Source organism: Myxine glutinosa, chromosome 2, assembly GCF_964187855.1.
Source record: "Myxine glutinosa chromosome 2, kmMyxGlut1.1, whole genome shotgun sequence".
NCBI lineage: Eukaryota > Metazoa > Chordata > Myxini > Myxiniformes > Myxinidae > Myxine > Myxine glutinosa.
The window spans coordinates 12794806-12812855 of NC_136262.1; the positions used below are offsets into that span (position 1 = coordinate 12794806).

Consider the following 18050-nt stretch of genomic DNA (forward strand, 5'->3'; position numbering starts at 1 on the left):
GGCCCTGAATGGGTTTCTCTCATCTCCCCTTCATGTTCTGGCTGGAGTTCCCCAAGGTAGTGTTCTGGGCCCTGTGCTTTTTCTGGTCTTCATCAATGATCTCTCCGACTCTCTGGAAAATCCTCTCTTTCTCTTTGCTGATGACTCCACTCTCTACCACTCCATTTCTCATCCCTCAGATCAGCAGTCTGCAGCCTCCTCGCTCTCTGCAGACCTGGACAAAATCACAGACTGGTCAAACAAGTGGAACATGTCTTTTAATCCTGACAAATCTCACACTCTTACTATGTCTCTCCAAAAAGACCGACTGGAAAACCCTCTCATCTACTTTCCTAACAATCCTCTCCAAGAAGTCTGTCGCTCAAGTTTTTGGGTCTCACTGTCTGCCATGATCTTTCTTGGGAAAACCACATTTCCAAGCTGGCCTCCAAAGCCAGTCGCCGACTGGGCATCCTCCGTCATGCGAAGTCCTTACTTGGCACACCTGAGCTCCTCACCACATACAAGGCTTTCATCCGCAGCTCAATGGAATACTTCTCTCCCCTCTGGGCTGGTGCTCCTGCCTCACACCTAGCTCGGCTTCACGCTGTTGAAACCAAAGCTTTCAGAATCATTGCAATCTCCTGCGATGAAGCTACCTCCAAGGGCCTTTCACTCACTCACCGCAGGCAGGTTGGTAGTCTTTCTGTCTTCCACTGACTCCTCTCCGGCCTTGCTCCCCCAGCTCTCTCTGTGCTCTGTCCCCCAAATATTCCTACATGTCGCACAAGATCTGCCAGCAACCCTCTTATGGTTAAACTGCCAGAATCTAGGCTCTCTGCTCACCTTCACTCTTTCATTCCCCTTTTCTCCCGCCTCTGGAACAAACTCCCCCACTCCTTTCAATCCCACTCCTCCCTCCGGGTCTTTAAAACAGCTGTTCACCACCATCTCTTATCTTCCCCCATCCAAAACTTTGATCTTTTCTACCCCCGCTAATTCACCCCAGATACACTTTTTTGAAATTCCAACTTCTTTCCTGGAAGTCCTTGCAGTGTCCATATGTTATATACCTCTCCCACCTCCCCCAAAGCCCTCTCCCTCCCACAGTTCTCTCGATGTCCCTGCTCTCAAATGTTGTGTTTGTGTCCTTCCCCCTCTCTCCCCATCTTGTCTACCGCTCCCCTTATTTTGTGTTTTATGTGTCGGTTTGACTTTTTGTGTGATTGATGTTCGCTCTTTCACAAGCCTCGATCTTGTATACAAAAAAAAAGAAAAAAAAAAAGGTGTGCTTGAGGGTTAATGGGGATAAAAAAAAAATCATGAGCATGGATGGCGAATGACCTGAGGTGGTGGTGAACAGTCCTCCTGAATCACTGGAAGGAAGAATGGGCTGAACAGACTGAGGAAGTTTGTTTCACAGACTGAGGAAGATGATAGAAAACAGGAACAAATGAGTGCAGGTGATCAATGAGCCTGGATTTCGGTTGTTTCAGCAGAAGGGGTTTTTATAACAAGCATTTATTAAATTAATAAATGTGGAGACAGCAGGTGTTTTTCTTTTGGGAATGCAAAACTAAAAACATATTCTTTTTCACAATTAGGGGATAACAAAAACACAATATGACATCAAGCCTCGTCCATTACCTAAACCACAGGTGGACTCCATGTGCTTTTTACATTGTTATTATGCTCTGTGAACCGATTGTAGCTCATTCTTATTTCAAGTTTACAGATCAATTTGCAACAATGACCACGGATCATTTTAACATTTTCAACAACTGTTCGTTCTGTGGACAGAAATACCCGAGGAAGCCGAGTTTTTGGCCTTTGAAAGCCCCCGAACCGTGTCTCAATAATACTTGACATATGACCAGGAATTCCAACTGACATTAAGCCACCATTCCACCACATTTGGTGATTTGACCTCATTATGCCATAAAATGGCTTATTCAGGACATCTTGGCCTGCCTGATCCCACGGATGCTGGTCCGCCACATAAAGGCATGCGACCTACAGGAAAGCATTGCTTTACCCAGGAAGGCATTAAGAGTTTATAAATGTCAAATTGAGTTCTCAAATTGATAACTAACTCCACTAAATCCCAGGATTTACCCAGGAATACTAAATGTCTCCACGTGTTTTGTTTTCACCTATTTTGTGCTGGAATTGGGTCAAACATTAAATTTTTTTTTTTTTTTTAATACAAGTTCGAGGCTCGTGTAAGAGCTACATTGATCACAAAAAGGTCAAACTGACACATAAAACATAAAACATATGGTAAAGGGAGCGGGAGACAAGATGGATAGCAGGGACATCGGGAGATCTGTGAGAGGGAGGAGGCATTGGTGGGAGAGGTTCAAAAAACACGTGGATACTGCTAAAACTTCCAGGAAAGAAGTCGGTATTTCAAAAAAGTGGATCTGGGGTGAATTAACGGGGGCAGAAAAGATCAAGGTTTTGGATGGGGGAAGATAAGAGATGGTGGTGAACAGCTGTTTTAAAGACCTGGAGGGAGGAGTGGGATTGAAGAGAGTGAGGGAGTTTGTTCCAGAGGCGGGAGAAAAGAGGAATGAAAGAGTGAAGGTGAGCAGAGATTCTTGATTTTGGCAGGTTATTTGGTGGTTACTGTACTCGGAATAGTCAATTATATGTTATCCATTATGTCTCGATGAAATAATTTAGGCCTCGATCTAAGATCGGTGCGCTCAGAGTAAAACAAGGAAAAGCAAACCATTGTGATGTGAAAAACACGTCCTTCAATCATGTAGTCAGCTCGCTCATTATCGAGCGGATGAATGATTGTGCCCGTGAGTTAATATGCGGAATCTCACATGAGGATCCTGGGTAATATTACAGCGTTATCTTCGATTCTTAATTAACAAGTGTAATTTTTCACGAGATCCTCGCTGTCTAAAATGCATCATTCCAGAATCCAAGATATGAATGAATGAATGAATGATCGTTTTAAGGTCATTTTTCCCCGCTAGAGCGGGGGTTGGCCTTGTGGGCCCCATGACCGATCATGGTTCCCTGTTTGAGGGGATGTTTTTATGGCCGGATGCCCTTCCTGACGCCAACCCTTGGTCTCCTCTTACGGTGCACAGGGATACGGTGTACCTATTCTAAATCGGTGTACACACCGGGATCATTCATCCCAGGAAGCTGGTACTCAATTTGCGGACCTCAGAAGGATGACAGGCTGAGTCAACCCCCCTGGCATTAATTCAATGATCGACCGGGATTCGAACCCAGGATCCTCGGATCCCAAGCCGGCACCCAAGCCCTCACCCTCACCCTAACCCTAACCCTAACAATCCTGTTCGTCACCTCTTATGACACACAGGGAATTACCAGTGAGCTGGTACTGAATTTGCCGACCTCAGAAGGATGACAGGCTGAGTCAATCCCCCTGGCGTTACTTCAGCGATCGACCGGGATTTGAACCCAGGATCCTCGGATCCCAAGCCGGCACCCTAACCGCTAAGCCAACACCAGGCTCCCAGAATCCAAGATAATTGCACTTTTATGCCGTTTGTGTGTGGTAGAAGGTTCCGGAATTGGAATTGCCAAAGTAGTTGCACGATTAACTACCCGCTACATGACCCTTTAGTCAAACTAAGCACGACTGTATCGCGAGTCCAACATTCCGCTCAGCTGGCGACCGCGTCGTTAACCCCTGTCCCATTAACAGGGGACAATGCCATCGGAATGCCTTATTCGGATGAATCTTTTATGGAAGCTCATTGTTACAAATGCAATGTTGTTGTTTTGCTCACGTTAGAGGGCTGCCCGAGCCGATGCAGTGGTAGAGGCTCATGCGAGTCGGACAGCGGACTGTGGCAATGCACCTGCCACGTTGGTTGGAGGGGGTTCAGCTGCAGCGTTGCTGTGGAGATGGCCTGCGAGGATGGAAAGGACAATGATCGAGGTAGATGTTTCGAGTAAAGAATACACAGAGTTGTATCTTTCATTCAGCTGTCAAGGTGTACGAAAACTTTCAAAATACTTTGAGGAACTTTTACAACTTTTTCAGCTTAGTGGCTTTTTCCCTTTCAACAATGATGTTTCTAGTTTATGTGCAATTTCTCTGTATTTTTGGGAATCTTTCAATATAAAATGTTTTCATTTAAAATATACAACCTAGCTACCCCCTTGTCCTTCTGCCTTGTATTTGGTAATTATACAGTAGCTCTGTCTATATATTTTTTTTGATTTGATGCCATGAGTTTGCGAAGAAGCATTTCCTGTAATGGGTTATTTCGATCACCTTGTTGTCTAAGACCAAATTTCTGCAGTGTCTCATTGCTCTTGAAGGAGTGTAGCTCGTGCACAATGTATATCACCTACAGCACAAGGATATTTGGAGACAAGGCAGCATAGTATTTGGGCTTTTAACCTGTGATCCCAATATCATGAGCGATGCACTCAGGTGAGAACGCCCAATCGGCCAAGAACCACCTTCAGAAAGAAGAACCACCTTTAGAGGCCATTTTTCCCCGCAGAGAGGTGTCCTTTTTTGGGCACCTTGGTCCCCTTTTTGAAGCAATGTTTTATGGCCGGATGCTCTTCCTGCCGCCAACCCTGTTCGTCACCTTTTGCTACACGCAGGTAATTACCAGTGAGCTGGTACTCAATTTGCCGACCTCGGAAGGATGACAGGCGGAGTCAACTCCCCTGGCGTTAATTCAGCGAGCGACCGGGATTCGAACCCAGGATCATAAGATCCCAAGCCGGCACCCTAACCGCTAAGCCAACACCAGGCTGCCCCAAATAGGCCAAGACACTTTATTTTTGGTTTGTAAGACCAAGTGGTCTCATGTCGGCTTTATAGAGGCCTCTGAATGACCTTCAATTACACCCCTTTACAATGTGGATTCGGCATGAACCCCGTGATCCTACAGGTCAATGTTGATAATGATCTCAGTTATTACTCCAATCATAATGTCTAACCTTTAGGATTGCACGCATGCATACACCTTTATAAATATATGGGAAATGGTCCAGAAAATGACGGAAGCAGCAGGTTTGAGCATTCGTTTTTGATTGCAGATGGCCTGTTTGATTGCATCGACCCAGACTGCTGTGTGCAGCTTGCCTGTAAGGCAGATGCTTTGTGCAGACGGTCTCCCGACCCCCGGGATGTCTTGCCGCTAATCTTGGCACCAGCTGGACAGCATCTCGCAACACGCCCGGTGCATTCTTTCTACACAAGGTTCAAGTTCCTCGTGGGGACGGTGCACATCATTCCTGGGGACAATCCTTTTGACAGCCGGTATGTAAAGTAGGTGGTGCGGCCATTTGTTGCAGCCACAACTTTGGCAACAAGCAACACATGTGGCTTGTACAACTGAACGGTGCACCAATAAGTTGTGCAAAAGAGACATACCTTAATTTTGCCGTATTTGATGAATACTTTTTTAAATCTCAGAATTGGTCAAAAAATCGAGGAGGCTGAAGTATATCAACATCTAAGATGTGTGTGTGTGTGTGTGTGTGTGTGTCTGTGTGTGTGTGTGTGTGTCTGTCTGTGTGTGTGTGTGTGTGTGTGTGTCCATGTCCGTGCTGTAACTGTTTTACCATTTGAGCTTTCCGGTGTGTGAGTCATCAAATTTTTTACGAAAGCTTTATTATGAGAATATGGAGAAGACAAATTCATAGTTTGGTCAAAAGGCCAAAGGTCAGTGCCCCTTAAAATTGACCTGACATTTTAAATCCTCATAATTGGATGAAAATTGACCTGACATTTCAAAAATTTGTATATTGGGTCACTGAATTTGTTCACTAATCAAAAGCTAGAAAACAATTCGTTTTGTTTTCGATCAAGACGTAAAAGCTCACGGTTGCAAAAAATCGTAAATTTCATCCGATTGATCTGAAATTTTAAGAATTTGCATTTTGGGTCACGGAACTGGTTCACCAATCAAAAGCTAGAAGATGGTTTCTTTTTATTTATTTTTTGAGGTTAACGGTTGCATAACATTGCACATTTTCCTCTGACCTGAAAATTTAAATATACACAGATTGTATACATACACACATATTTACGTGACATGTTTTACTGTTTATGATGTACACATATCAAACGTGACATGTTGTGCTGTGTGTTTTATGCACACATATTATATGAGACATATTATACAATATACATATATACACACATACGTGCACACACACACACACACGCACATGCACACAAACACACACACACACACACACACACAATACATATTAAACACAGGTAATGGATAAGCACAAGACCCGATCGAGGCCTGAAAGCCAATTATCTGATTTTTATTTTCTTCTTAATTTTTTTTAAAAAATTCCAAACATCGCCCTCGACCTTTTTCTGGATGAAAGAGGCCATGCAAAATTTGGTTTCATTGTTTCCTGCAGGGCCCAAATGCATAAATGAACAAACATGACAGTATATATATATATGTACAGTCACGTGAAAAAGTAAGTACACCCCATGTAAAGTTTTGACTTTTTCAACATATTTCAACATACAGCTATTTGATCTTCATTTCAACAATATTGATAGATGAAGGTGATATAATATAACAAATATCATGAAACATTTACATTTTGTAGTCCATTGTATCTATCTATAATTCCAGTAATCTCTGTGTGTATGTGTGTGTGTCTGTGTGTGTGTGTGTGTGTGTGTGTGTGTGTTTGTCTGTGACCGCTGTTTCTCGACAACCACGGGTCCGATATACTTGAAACTTGCCAGGTATATTGCTGGGGACCCGAGGATGTGCCTTTTCAAGGTTTGAAATTAATCGGACAAGTGGTTCCCAAGGTATGGTCACCGTACTCGCAAGCCGTTCGCTTTGGCTTTGCGAATGGACCAAACCATTTCATGTAAATAGAGGGGGGGGGGGGGTTCTACCGTACTCGCAAGCCGTTCGCTTTGGCTTTGCGAATGGACCAAACCATTTCATGTAAATAGAGGGGGGGGGGTTCTGTGGTCGTTACTGCCACGTGGTTTCAAAGTTTTTTTTTGTTGTTGTTGTTTGCACGCATGTTTTTTTGCACCCACGTACGGGCACGCCCTAGTAATTTAAATAAACATAAATGCAAATTTCGCATGTGGAAAAAGTAAGAGGGTTGATGTCAAAGTGCTACCCATGGCTACGACGGCTACCTCCCAAATATGTTCCAGAACCCTCCAATGGGGTGTACCACATGAAATGTTTAAAAAAAATCTTTTTAACGTATGTGGACATATCAATATTTGATCTTCATTTAAACAGTATCTCCATGTAAAGGTTATCTAATTGAACAAAAAACAATGGAAAATTGACTTTGCAATAATTTATTTAACAAAAAATTGTTGCACAGCATGCACAATTGCATGCACAGCTCGTTTCAAATCCCCCCACAGCATCTCGATGGGATTTAGATCCGGGCTTTGACTTGGCCATTCCAGAACCCACCATTTCTTTCTTTTCAGCCATTCATTGGTGGATTTACTGGTATGTTTAGGGTCATTGTCATGTTACAAGGTCCACCCTCGGTTGAGCTTCAACTTTCCGACATATGGCCTCACATTATCCTCAAGCACCCTCTGGTACAATGAAGAATTCATAGTGGATTCTATGATGGTGAGCTGCCCAGGCCCTGATGCAGCAAAGCTGCCCTAAACCATAATATTTCCACCACCATGCTTTACAGTTGGTATCAGGTTCTTGTGGTCAAATGCTGTCTTTGGTTTTCGCCAAACATGTCTTCTGGTACTGTGGCCAAATAGCTCTACCTTTGACTCATCTGTCCAGAGCACATTGTTCCAGAAGTGCTGGCCTTAGCCTAGGTCTTCATTGGCAAGCTTCAGTCTGCCCTAATGTTCTTTCTGGACAGCAAAGGTTTCCTCCTGGCACACCTCCCATGTAGATCAAATTTGTGCAGCCTCTTTCTAATGGTAGACTCGTGCACTTTGACATCAACAGTGGCAAGAGCTACCTGTAGGTCTCGTGATGACATTCTGGGGTTCTTGGAGACTTCTTTCAGCATATTGCGGTCTGCTCTCGGGCTGAACTTGCCGGGGCGGCCTAGCCTGAACAAGTTGGCAGTTGTTTGGAATCTTCTCCACTTGTAGATGCTCTTCCGGACAGTCGAATGATTGATTTCAAATTGTTTGGAGATCTTTTTAAATCCCTTCCCAGACTCGTAGGCATCTTTAACCTTCTTTCTGAAGGCCTCAGAGAGCTCTTTTGATCTCGGCATGGTGACGCCGCACACTTCAAGAACAAAGAGCAAACCAAACTAAATGTCTGAGGTTTAAATAAGACAGGTTCCTCCAAGATCCTCTCTAACGATGTTCTAATCATTTGCACCTGAGCTGGTGCACCTGATTCTAATTTTAGGTATTTGAAGTAGTGATAAATGGAGGGGTGTACTTACTTTTTCCACATGTGAAATTTGCATTTTTGTTTATTTAAATTATACAATGGACTACAAAATGTAAATGTTTCATGATATTTGTTATATTATATCACCTTTATCTATCAATATTGTTGAAAAGAAGATCAAATAGCTGTATGTTGAAATATGTTGAAAAAGTCAAAACTTTACATGGGGTGTCCTTACTTTTTCACGTGACTGTGTGTGTGTATATATGCATTTTTGTTTTTGCATGTTGGTTATTTTGAGTTTACGCCACCAGGTGGGTTCTGGTCACGTGGTTATCTTGCCGTGCAAGTACAGTATCTCTGTCGTATAGCGCTGCATTTTTGTTTTCGCATGTTGGTTATTTTGAGTTTACGCCACCAGGTGGGTTCTGGTCACGTGGTTATCTTGCCGTGCAAGTACAGTATCTCTGTCGTATAGCGCTGCATTTTTGTTTTCGCATGTTGGTTATTTTGAGTTTACGCCACCAGGTGGGTTCTGGTCACGTGGTTATCTTGCCGTGCAAGTACAGTATCTCTGTCATATAGCGCTGCATTTTTGTTTTCGCATGTTGGTTATTTTGAGTTTACGCCACCAGGTGGGTTCTGGTCACGTGGTTGTCTTGCCGTGCAAGTACAGTATCTCTGTCGTATAGCGCTGCATTTTTGTTTTCGCATGTTGGTTATTTTGAGTTTACGCCACCAGGTGGGTTCTGGTCACGTGGTTATCTTGCCGTGCAAGTACAGTATCTCTGTCGTATAGCGCTGCATTTTTGTTTTCGCATGTTGGTTATTTTGAGTTTACGCCACCAGGTGGGTTCTGGTCACGTGGTTATCTTGCCGTGCAAGTACAGTATCTCTGCCGTCAACTTGTTCAGAGTGCCGGCGATAGCTCGCCTTCTCTTTGTGGAAAACACGGTGAGATCCTTAACATCCAACAACTAATGGGACGCAAACGGGGCGCCCAGTTTAGCGGTACACACATTGATGAATCACCCTGCCTGTGATTCACCCATGACAGGTTATAGCTGGGTCGGGATTCAAACCCAGGCTGGACAGTTTAGACTTTAGAGTCAAGTGTGCGTACCTCCAGTCCAGGCCATCCTGCCAACTTGTATGCTGCATACAGGTGAAATATAAAGCGCGAGATATTTTTATATATACTGTATATTTAAAAAAAAATTGGTGTGGTTTTTGGCGGGCTGGAACGGATTAATAGCATTTCAATGCATTTTAATGGGGAAATTTGATTTGAGAAACGAGCAATTTGAGTTACGAGCTTGGTCACAGAACGAATTAAACTCGTAAGTCAAGGTTCCACTGTATATATATATATATATATATATATATATATATATATATATATATATATATATATATATATATATATATATATATATATATATATATATATATATATATATAAATAAAATAGATGGGGACACATTTTTCAAGGCCACATGGCCTTCCAAAGAAATATAGCCATCATTGGATCGCAGGCCAAGGGTAAGTCACGGACAATCACCAAGGCAAGCCTCCCATTTAAATATACAACAACACACACAACAGGCATTTTAAGGCCATTTTCCCTGCGAGAGCAGGGTTTAGCCTTGCGGTCCCCATGACAGTCTTCTCCATTCTGCCTTATTTTCTGCATCTCCCCTTGTTAACCCCCTTGCCCGCATTTCTTCTTCCACCACCTTCAGCCAAGTCTTTCTCAGTCTTCCCCATCTTCTACTTCCTTCTGCAATAATTTCCATCACTCTTCTCAACCAGTCACTTTCATCCTTCCTCAACACATGACCAAACCATCTCAACCTGTTCCTCTTCACAGCATCAATCACAGGCTCTATTCCCATCATCTTTCGCAATTCATCATTTGTCTTCCTCTCTCTCAACGATACTCCGCACATCCACCGAAACATTCGCATTTCCACCCTTTCCAGCCTTCGTTGCTGCTCTACGTTCATTACCCATGTCTCGCTCCCATAAATCATAACACTACTCAACACATGCAGCATACAACTTTCCCTTCAGCTTCAACGACACTCCCCTCCTCGTCAGCACGCCACTCAGTTCCCGAAACTTCTTCCATGCACATCTCACTCTCGCAACCGTTGCCGAGTCTGATCCACCTTCTCCATTCAGCATGTCTCCTCGGTAGCAAAATGTTTTCACACCTTCCAGCTTCATGCCGTCTCCAAGATCCAACTCAACATTTCCTCCATCTGCAGCTCCCTCTGTGCACACCTTACATTTGAATGTAGCTGCCACACTGGTTAATGACCCTCTCAGACCACTACATGTGTGATGAACCCACTCGGTGCACATTGTACATTTAATGGAGTTCACTCCGACACCCTTCCTGTACACAGCACACGGCCACTTCACAGTTCTTTCCACCTCACCACATGCTTTACGACTTGACATCACCTTCGTCTTTCCGATATTCACCTTCAGACCTTTTGCCTCCATACATTCCTTCCACTTGTTCATCTTCTCCTTCAGTCCATCCATACTCTCCCCAATCAACACCAGATTATCTGCATATAACAACTCCCACGGCTACCTCCCATGAAAATGAGAAAGCCTCCCATTTAAATACATACAGGGATATATATATATATATATATATACATATTGTTACTGATCGCGGTTTAGATGGTATGATGGGCCGAGCGGATGGTCCAACCGCGACCGAACAGTTACTCCCCGATTAGAACCCGATTCCACCCGACGTTGACCAGATCGCACCGCGGCTGCTCAATGAGGGAAAAGACTAAAACGACGAATGCAAAGAGGAAAACGAAGGCAAAGAAAGGTTTGGAAATACTACTGAATTTATTGACTATTTACACACATAAGCAAAAAGAAAGCAGTCACGTTTATTTACAAGCACATAAGACGCAGGTGACACAGTGAAAATACTAGCTTATACAGACTTAATTAACCCAGGACAGAACAAACAGAACAAACTCACGTACACAAGAAGGATGGAATGGCAGGAGGTGGATGGCTGGAGGGAGAGGAAGGTCCAAGGGGGTCCTGCAGCACAACCGGCGCGTTTAGCAGCCGCCGTTCCTTCACGGCCCTGCTCCAAACCGCCGTTCAGGCCCCCAAGCTGCTGTTGTGGCTGCTGTGGACGTCGCGTGCTTTGCCAGGCCTTGTCCGACTCGTCTGGTCCAACCCCTCAACTCTTTCTTGGTCCACTCACTTTTTACCACCGACTCCTCACCGCAACCAACGCCACCAACTGACCACCGACTCCACTGACTGACTCCTCACGACTCTCTCTCTTGACGACCAACTCACGACTCACTCACGTGCGCGCCTTTTATAGCGCCTCCGGCGATTAAGCCGCCGGCCTTTTGGACACGCCCAACGGGGTGCTCACCTCGGCCCTGGTTGGTCGCGCGACCCTCTGGCTCCGCCCTTGATGACGATGGGCAGGCACGCCTTTCTTCTCCGATTCGAGCACATGTTCAATGGTGGTTTTGGAGGGGAGGTAATTGGGAATCGAGGCTTGGCAATGACGAAAGGGGATGTGAAAGGAAATGGAGATTTTGGGGATGGGAATGAAAGGGGATCTATTCTCTTTCACTGGTGCAATGGAGTACTTCAATTAATGGGAGACACAGCCTTACTCTAAAACACAGAATAAGAGATAACTATCAAACAGGGGTATTCTATTATTTGGCTGACGTGTATGCTTGTGGACTAATTATGGGATGCCCTTTCACCTTTACACAGCTCCGGAGGTAGGGGGGCGCAGAATAACAATAATAATAATAATACAGCACACAATCAAAAAAATACAGTCCTCATCTCCGCAACACTGCACCCTCCTCCTCTTAGGCACGTCCCGGGCCTACAACTTTTATTTAGTGTGACACGTAGGTGTAGTTCCCTCTACTTTTAACCTGACCCTGGGTGCGACAGTTTTAAAACATAAATAAATGTGTCCCGCTGCTCCATTGCACCCTGCCTAACAGACTTACGCCCACAGTTAACCGAATTGCGGAATGGTCTTCAAACTATACACTGACGGTGGGAAGCATTATTTACAATGACGCTATTTTTATTTACAAAACTAACCCAGGACCTGTGATTGTTCTTTCTGGGGGGGAGACAGTCTGCTCTGCATCGACGCACCATGAAAGCACCCAAAAACGCACCAATACACACCCAAGCACCAATCGGTGCAGTCACCATAGTTCATCAGTGTTCAACAATAAAAAAATAAATCAACAACCCCTAACCCTGCAGGTGATCTCTTGCTCTTCGGCTCCCTCTGCTGGTTATTATTATTTGTTCTTCCAGATGTTGTCATTCTTTTGCTTTGCTTACTGGCGGCCTATTTGTATTAAAACTTGCACCCAATGTGTCCTTTTTATTTATTTTATTTATGGCCCACAGGGCCGACTACATGTGGTTCACCTGTGGGGCATCGGTGCCCTGTGGCCAAGGTCCGCCAGCAAGATTTCGGGCCCTCATGGCCGGTTCCAGCAGAGGGGCCATGCCCCAACCCATGGGGTCCATAAGTGGTGCTCGGCCACAGGCATGTGGTCCATAATGTGGTGCATCGATGCAGACAGCTGGTTCTGGGAATTTCGGGCGCACAATGGCCGACCCACGTCACGCTCCCCTCGGCGCCCAATGGCGCACAGGTCATGTGGGAGACAAGAGGGGAAAGACAAATGAGCGAGGGGTAAGGTCACAAGGGTACACATCAATAAGGCAATGCAAGGCGAAATGCGTACGGAGGGCGAAGTGAGAAAGCTCGTCCCTACCGTACGTCACCCCCCTGTCACCTACACTACCCTTGCCCTTACCCCATATTTACAAAACCTACCCATTTACAAATTCGTCACTACTGTCACGTCTTCCCCATATTTCCCCTATACCAAATTCGTCTCCACAATCCCTCTACTTCAAAATTTGCCATCACCAAATTCATCATCAATCCTCATAAAGAGGAAGAGATGGAACATCAAGCACAATGTCACACCCACGTCATGATGCGTCTCACAATCCAAACATTTGCACAGTAAAAAATAATCAAAACATGGCATGGTGTGGAGTACCTGTCACCTCAGGTGAGTGGATGCAGATGGTGCGAGGAGACTCCAATCCTAACTATCCTCTAAATGACCTTAACACACTTTACACTACCCGCCCCGGGTATCCGTGATGGGGGTCCACTCTTCCCCCATTCACACCTTCGCACCATCCACTCCACTCCACAATTTCCACCATACCCACTCCACGACCATCCATTCCAATACTCCATACCATTTATTCCATACACCTGTCCTCCATTCACCTGTCGTTGCACACCTGTGCAATCATACCTGGTGCCACCTGTACCCTCCTCCTCTTCCTGGACCAGTTGGTCAACACAACACACATCACCATCACTCACTCATACACTGCTCCATTCACCTGTTCAGTTGCACACCTGTGCAATCACACCTGTTCAATCCTCACACACACGGCATCATCTCATCTAACGACTCCCCTCTGAAACTTGCGCTTCCCAGTCGTCCCTTTAAACTATTGCGCTCCCACGTCATTATCATCCCCACTAATCTACCTGCGTCCCCACTACAGGTATCCTTGTCACTACCTAACCTTAACGTCACCTAAGGTCATCTTCGCTAGATCCCTACACACGATATATCCTAACCCACCCGGGCTAGTTTTCACTGCCATACACCCCATAAGCTATAGCGCATTTGCCCCACCCTTACTGTGAGGGATGGTGGATTTGCCATCCCTCCACATCGGGGAGGTCCTATCAATTTCGCTCGTCCAAATCCAACAAATCAAAAATTTGCCATTTACCGCTAATCACCGTACCCATCATCAAATTTTGCTTTTTTTCTAATTTCGGGGCCAAAACACTATCCTCATCACCCGTCTACTTATTAGATTCTCTCGGTGCGCCAATTCCCTTCTAAAGCTCGGCTTCGTACAGCCGAGCAATGAATACGGGTTGTTTTGTGCCAGCGGCTGGATACGTCCCGCATTCGGGGCAGGGACGGGGGCTTACCCGGGCCGAGATCCCACGCACCACCTCGGCGTGGAGCCATCCAATGTCCCGATCTCGACCTGCCGGCACGTCTCAATAGAAAGTGGTCGCCATGACGACCCTTCCTATCGGGCTGCCCGCTCCGCCTAGTGGAGCCCGGACGCGGCCGTTCCAAGCGAGGCCCAGCGTGGATCGCGTACGGCGGTCCTTTCGAACCCGCCGCGGCTCGGATCCCCGCTGGTTCTCGCGGCACGCGAAGCCCGGCACGCACCGAGGGCCCGATTCGGCTATAAGTCGCTCTAACCGCTAACCCGGTTACCGTCGATGCCTCACCTGGATTCTTACACGCATACGCTACCCCTTTCTTGCTCATACCTCCAGCTGTTCCCATGCTCCTTGTACCTTTCCTTTCACACCTCGGTACACTCATTCCGCTCCCAGACTTGGTCACACACCTGACCACCGAACACCTTGGCACACATTCGTCGCTCGCACACCTCACCAACACACCTCTTCGCACCCCTTCCTCGGTCACCTCCTCTGTGACAATCACAGGTGTGCTTTCACTCGCACACCCAACCACGTGCCTCACGACCAACTCAAGTGTGCATTCCCACACACGCTCTACCATTCCAGGTGTGCATCCTTCCATTCCAGGTGTACATCCTCGCTCACCTGTCATAACCAACTCACGCTCCGTGTCACTCTCACTACTCTCACCTCCACTCTCGGTCGCGCACTCACCCTTACTCTCGACAGCGCACTCTTTCCTCATGCACCTGTCCGTTACACACCTTTCTCGCGCACACTCTTGCGCACACTCTCCCGTTACACCCTCTGTAACACTCACCACAGGCGTACACTTTCTCGTTACATCCTCTGTAACACGCACCACAGGTGTACACTCTCTTGTTACTTCCTCTGTAACACTCACCACAGGTGTACACTCTCTCGTTACTTCCTCCGTAACACTCACCACACCGCGCTTCCATGTACCCCCTCGCACACGCGCTACGACCAACTCACTCTTGACGGCACACTCACTCCTCGGCGTGCACTTTTTCCTCACACACCCCATGGTCGGACATTCTCGCACACCTCTTTCTTCGCACACCAGACCTGTCGCACACTTCACCAACGGCCTTTCACGAACACCCGGATCCAAACCAATCCCCAAGCCGACTGAAGCTTTCCTCACATCATATACATTGCCGAATATTTCGCCACTCACCTTGGCACCTCGTCTCCGCACCTCCTTTGCCACCTGCAAACTCTTTATTTGGTTAGTGAGCAGCACATGATGAGTTGAGCACCGACCTTGTACCAATTCCATTACCTCCTCCTGGATTTCTCTCTTAGTTTCTGTCCGTCTCTTCTTAATTTCACTCACCTCTTCTTCCACTTCCTCTAATTTTTGTTTAACCTCTTTTATTTCTCGGTGCGTCTCCTCAAGTTAGTCCTCTAAGGCTACCGTGACCGTCTCTATGTGCATCCTCACCTCTCGGTCCTTCGTCTCCATTATCTCTGTCACCTCGTCCACCCTCATTGTCAGTTCCTCACGTACCATCTGACATTGCCTCTGTGTCGCTATTAATTCGTTTTTAATGTCCTTTTGTGTCGCTTTTAACCCTCCTAGTACCGCAGTGTTCTTTTGAACCTGCTCCACTAACTCCGTCTGTCCCTCTGTCAGCTGTTCCACCTCCTCCGTCAGATCTTCTATTCCCCCTTGTAACTTCGCCGTATTATTTCTCACCTCTTTCTCCATACGCTTCTCACCTCGCTTTACCTCCTCGCGTAGCCCCGAGACCTCCTCACTCACACCTCGTCGTATCTCCTCTTTCATCTCCTCCATCTCCTTTGTAGATGCCACCCTCATCTGTCCCAATTCATCCCTCTGAGCATCCAATTTGGTTTCTACCCCGATTTTTACCTCCTCTATCTGCTCTCCCATTTGTTTAATTTCTCGGGCGGATTGCTCCCCTATCTCCCGTAATTTGTCCTCCATCCTATTTTCTAACCCCATTAACCCATTTTTTACCCCCTCTAACTGATTCTCCTGGGCAGCCATTCTATTTTCCACCCCCGTTAACCCATTCTTTACCTCTTTTATCCCGTTGTCTAACCCCTCAAAATTATTGTCTAACTTCTCACCGGTACCCCTCGCTTCGTCCCTCATTACTCCCAATTGCTCACTCTGAGCATCCATCCAGTTCCCCATTACCCCCATTTGGTTTCCCAAGTCATTCCTCAGGTCTTCACTTGTCTGGACCATGAGCGCCTTTATTTGTTCCATAAATAGGCCCCAATCCATCGGCGGCGCTGCTACGGTCACGGGCGCGGCTAAATTTGGCGCCACAATAATCATGTGCGCGAGGCCGCCATTTTGTGCGTCTGATACTCCCTCAACCGCCTCCTCATTGCTCCCCTCCATTTGATCCTGGGTTACTCCTAACCCCTCTATCTCTCCCACCGGCATCCCGTCGCCTTGACCAGCCATGGCGCGATTTCAAAGTTCAGGTTTTGTAAAACAAAACAAATTTCGGCCGCTCCAAATTTTGACCAAATTTTTTTTTTTTTTAATGTTTTAAAAATTTGGTTCGGGCCCCGAATCTCACTCCCAGACACCAATTGTTACTGATCACGGTTTAGATGGTATGATGGGCCGAGCGGATGGTCCAACCGCGACCGAACAGTTACTCCCCGATTAGAACCCGATTCCACCCGACGTTGACCAGATCGCACCGCGGCTGCTCAATGAGGGAAAAGACTAAAACGACGAATGCAAAGAGGAAAACGAAGGCAAAGAAAGGTTTGGAAATACTACTGAATTTATTGACTATTTACACACATAAGCAAAAAGAAAGCAGTCACGTTTATTTACAAGCACATAAGACGCAGGTGACACAGTGAAAATACTAGCTTATACAGACTTAATTAACCCAGGACAGAACAAACAGAACAAACTCACGTACACAAGAAGGATGGAATGGCAGGAGGTGGATGGCTGGAGGGAGAGGAAGGTCCAAGGGGGTCCTGCAGCACAACCGGCGCGTTTAGCAGCCGCCGTTCCTTCACGGCCCTGCTCCAAACCGCCGTTCAGGCCCCCAAGCTGCTGTTGTGGCTGCTGTGGACGTCGCGTGCTTTGCCAGGCCTTGTCCGACTCGTCTGGTCCAACCCCTCAACTCTTTCTTGGTCCACTCACTTTTTACCATCGACTCCTCACCGCAACCAACGCCACCAACTGACCACCGACTCCACTGACTGACTCCTCACGACTCTCTCTCTTGACGACCAACTCACGACTCACTCGCGTGCGCGCCTTTTATAGCGCCTCCGGCGATTAAGCCGCCGGCCTTTTGGACACGCCCATCGGGGTGCTCACCTCGGCCCTGGTTGGTCGCGCGACCCTCTGGCTCCGCCCTTGATGACGACGGGCGGGCACGCCTTTCTTCTCCGATTCGAGCACATGTTCAATGGTGGTTTTGGAGGGGAGGTAATTGAGAATCGAGGCTTGGCAATGACGAAAGGGGATGTGAAAGGAAATGGAGATTTTGGGGATGGGAATGAAAGGGGATCTATTCTCTTTCACTGGTGCAATGGAGTACTTCAATTAATGGGAGACACAGCCTTACTCTAAAACACAGAATAAG

The 18050-nt window shown here is 46.4% G+C and overlaps 1 protein-coding gene across 1 annotated transcript in view; it reads left to right on the plus strand.

Annotated features, from left to right (window-relative positions):
• Positions 1-18050, plus strand: part of LOC137422414 (teneurin-3) — a 419444-nt gene that overhangs the window by 272716 nt on the left and 128678 nt on the right. Inside the window, exons 14-15 of the mRNA XM_078772563.1 lie at positions 3764-3910; positions 5032-5254. Of these exons, the coding sequence (XP_078628689.1) occupies positions 3764-3910; positions 5032-5254 (370 nt within the window). The remainder of the gene's footprint in view (positions 1-3763; positions 3911-5031; positions 5255-18050) is intronic.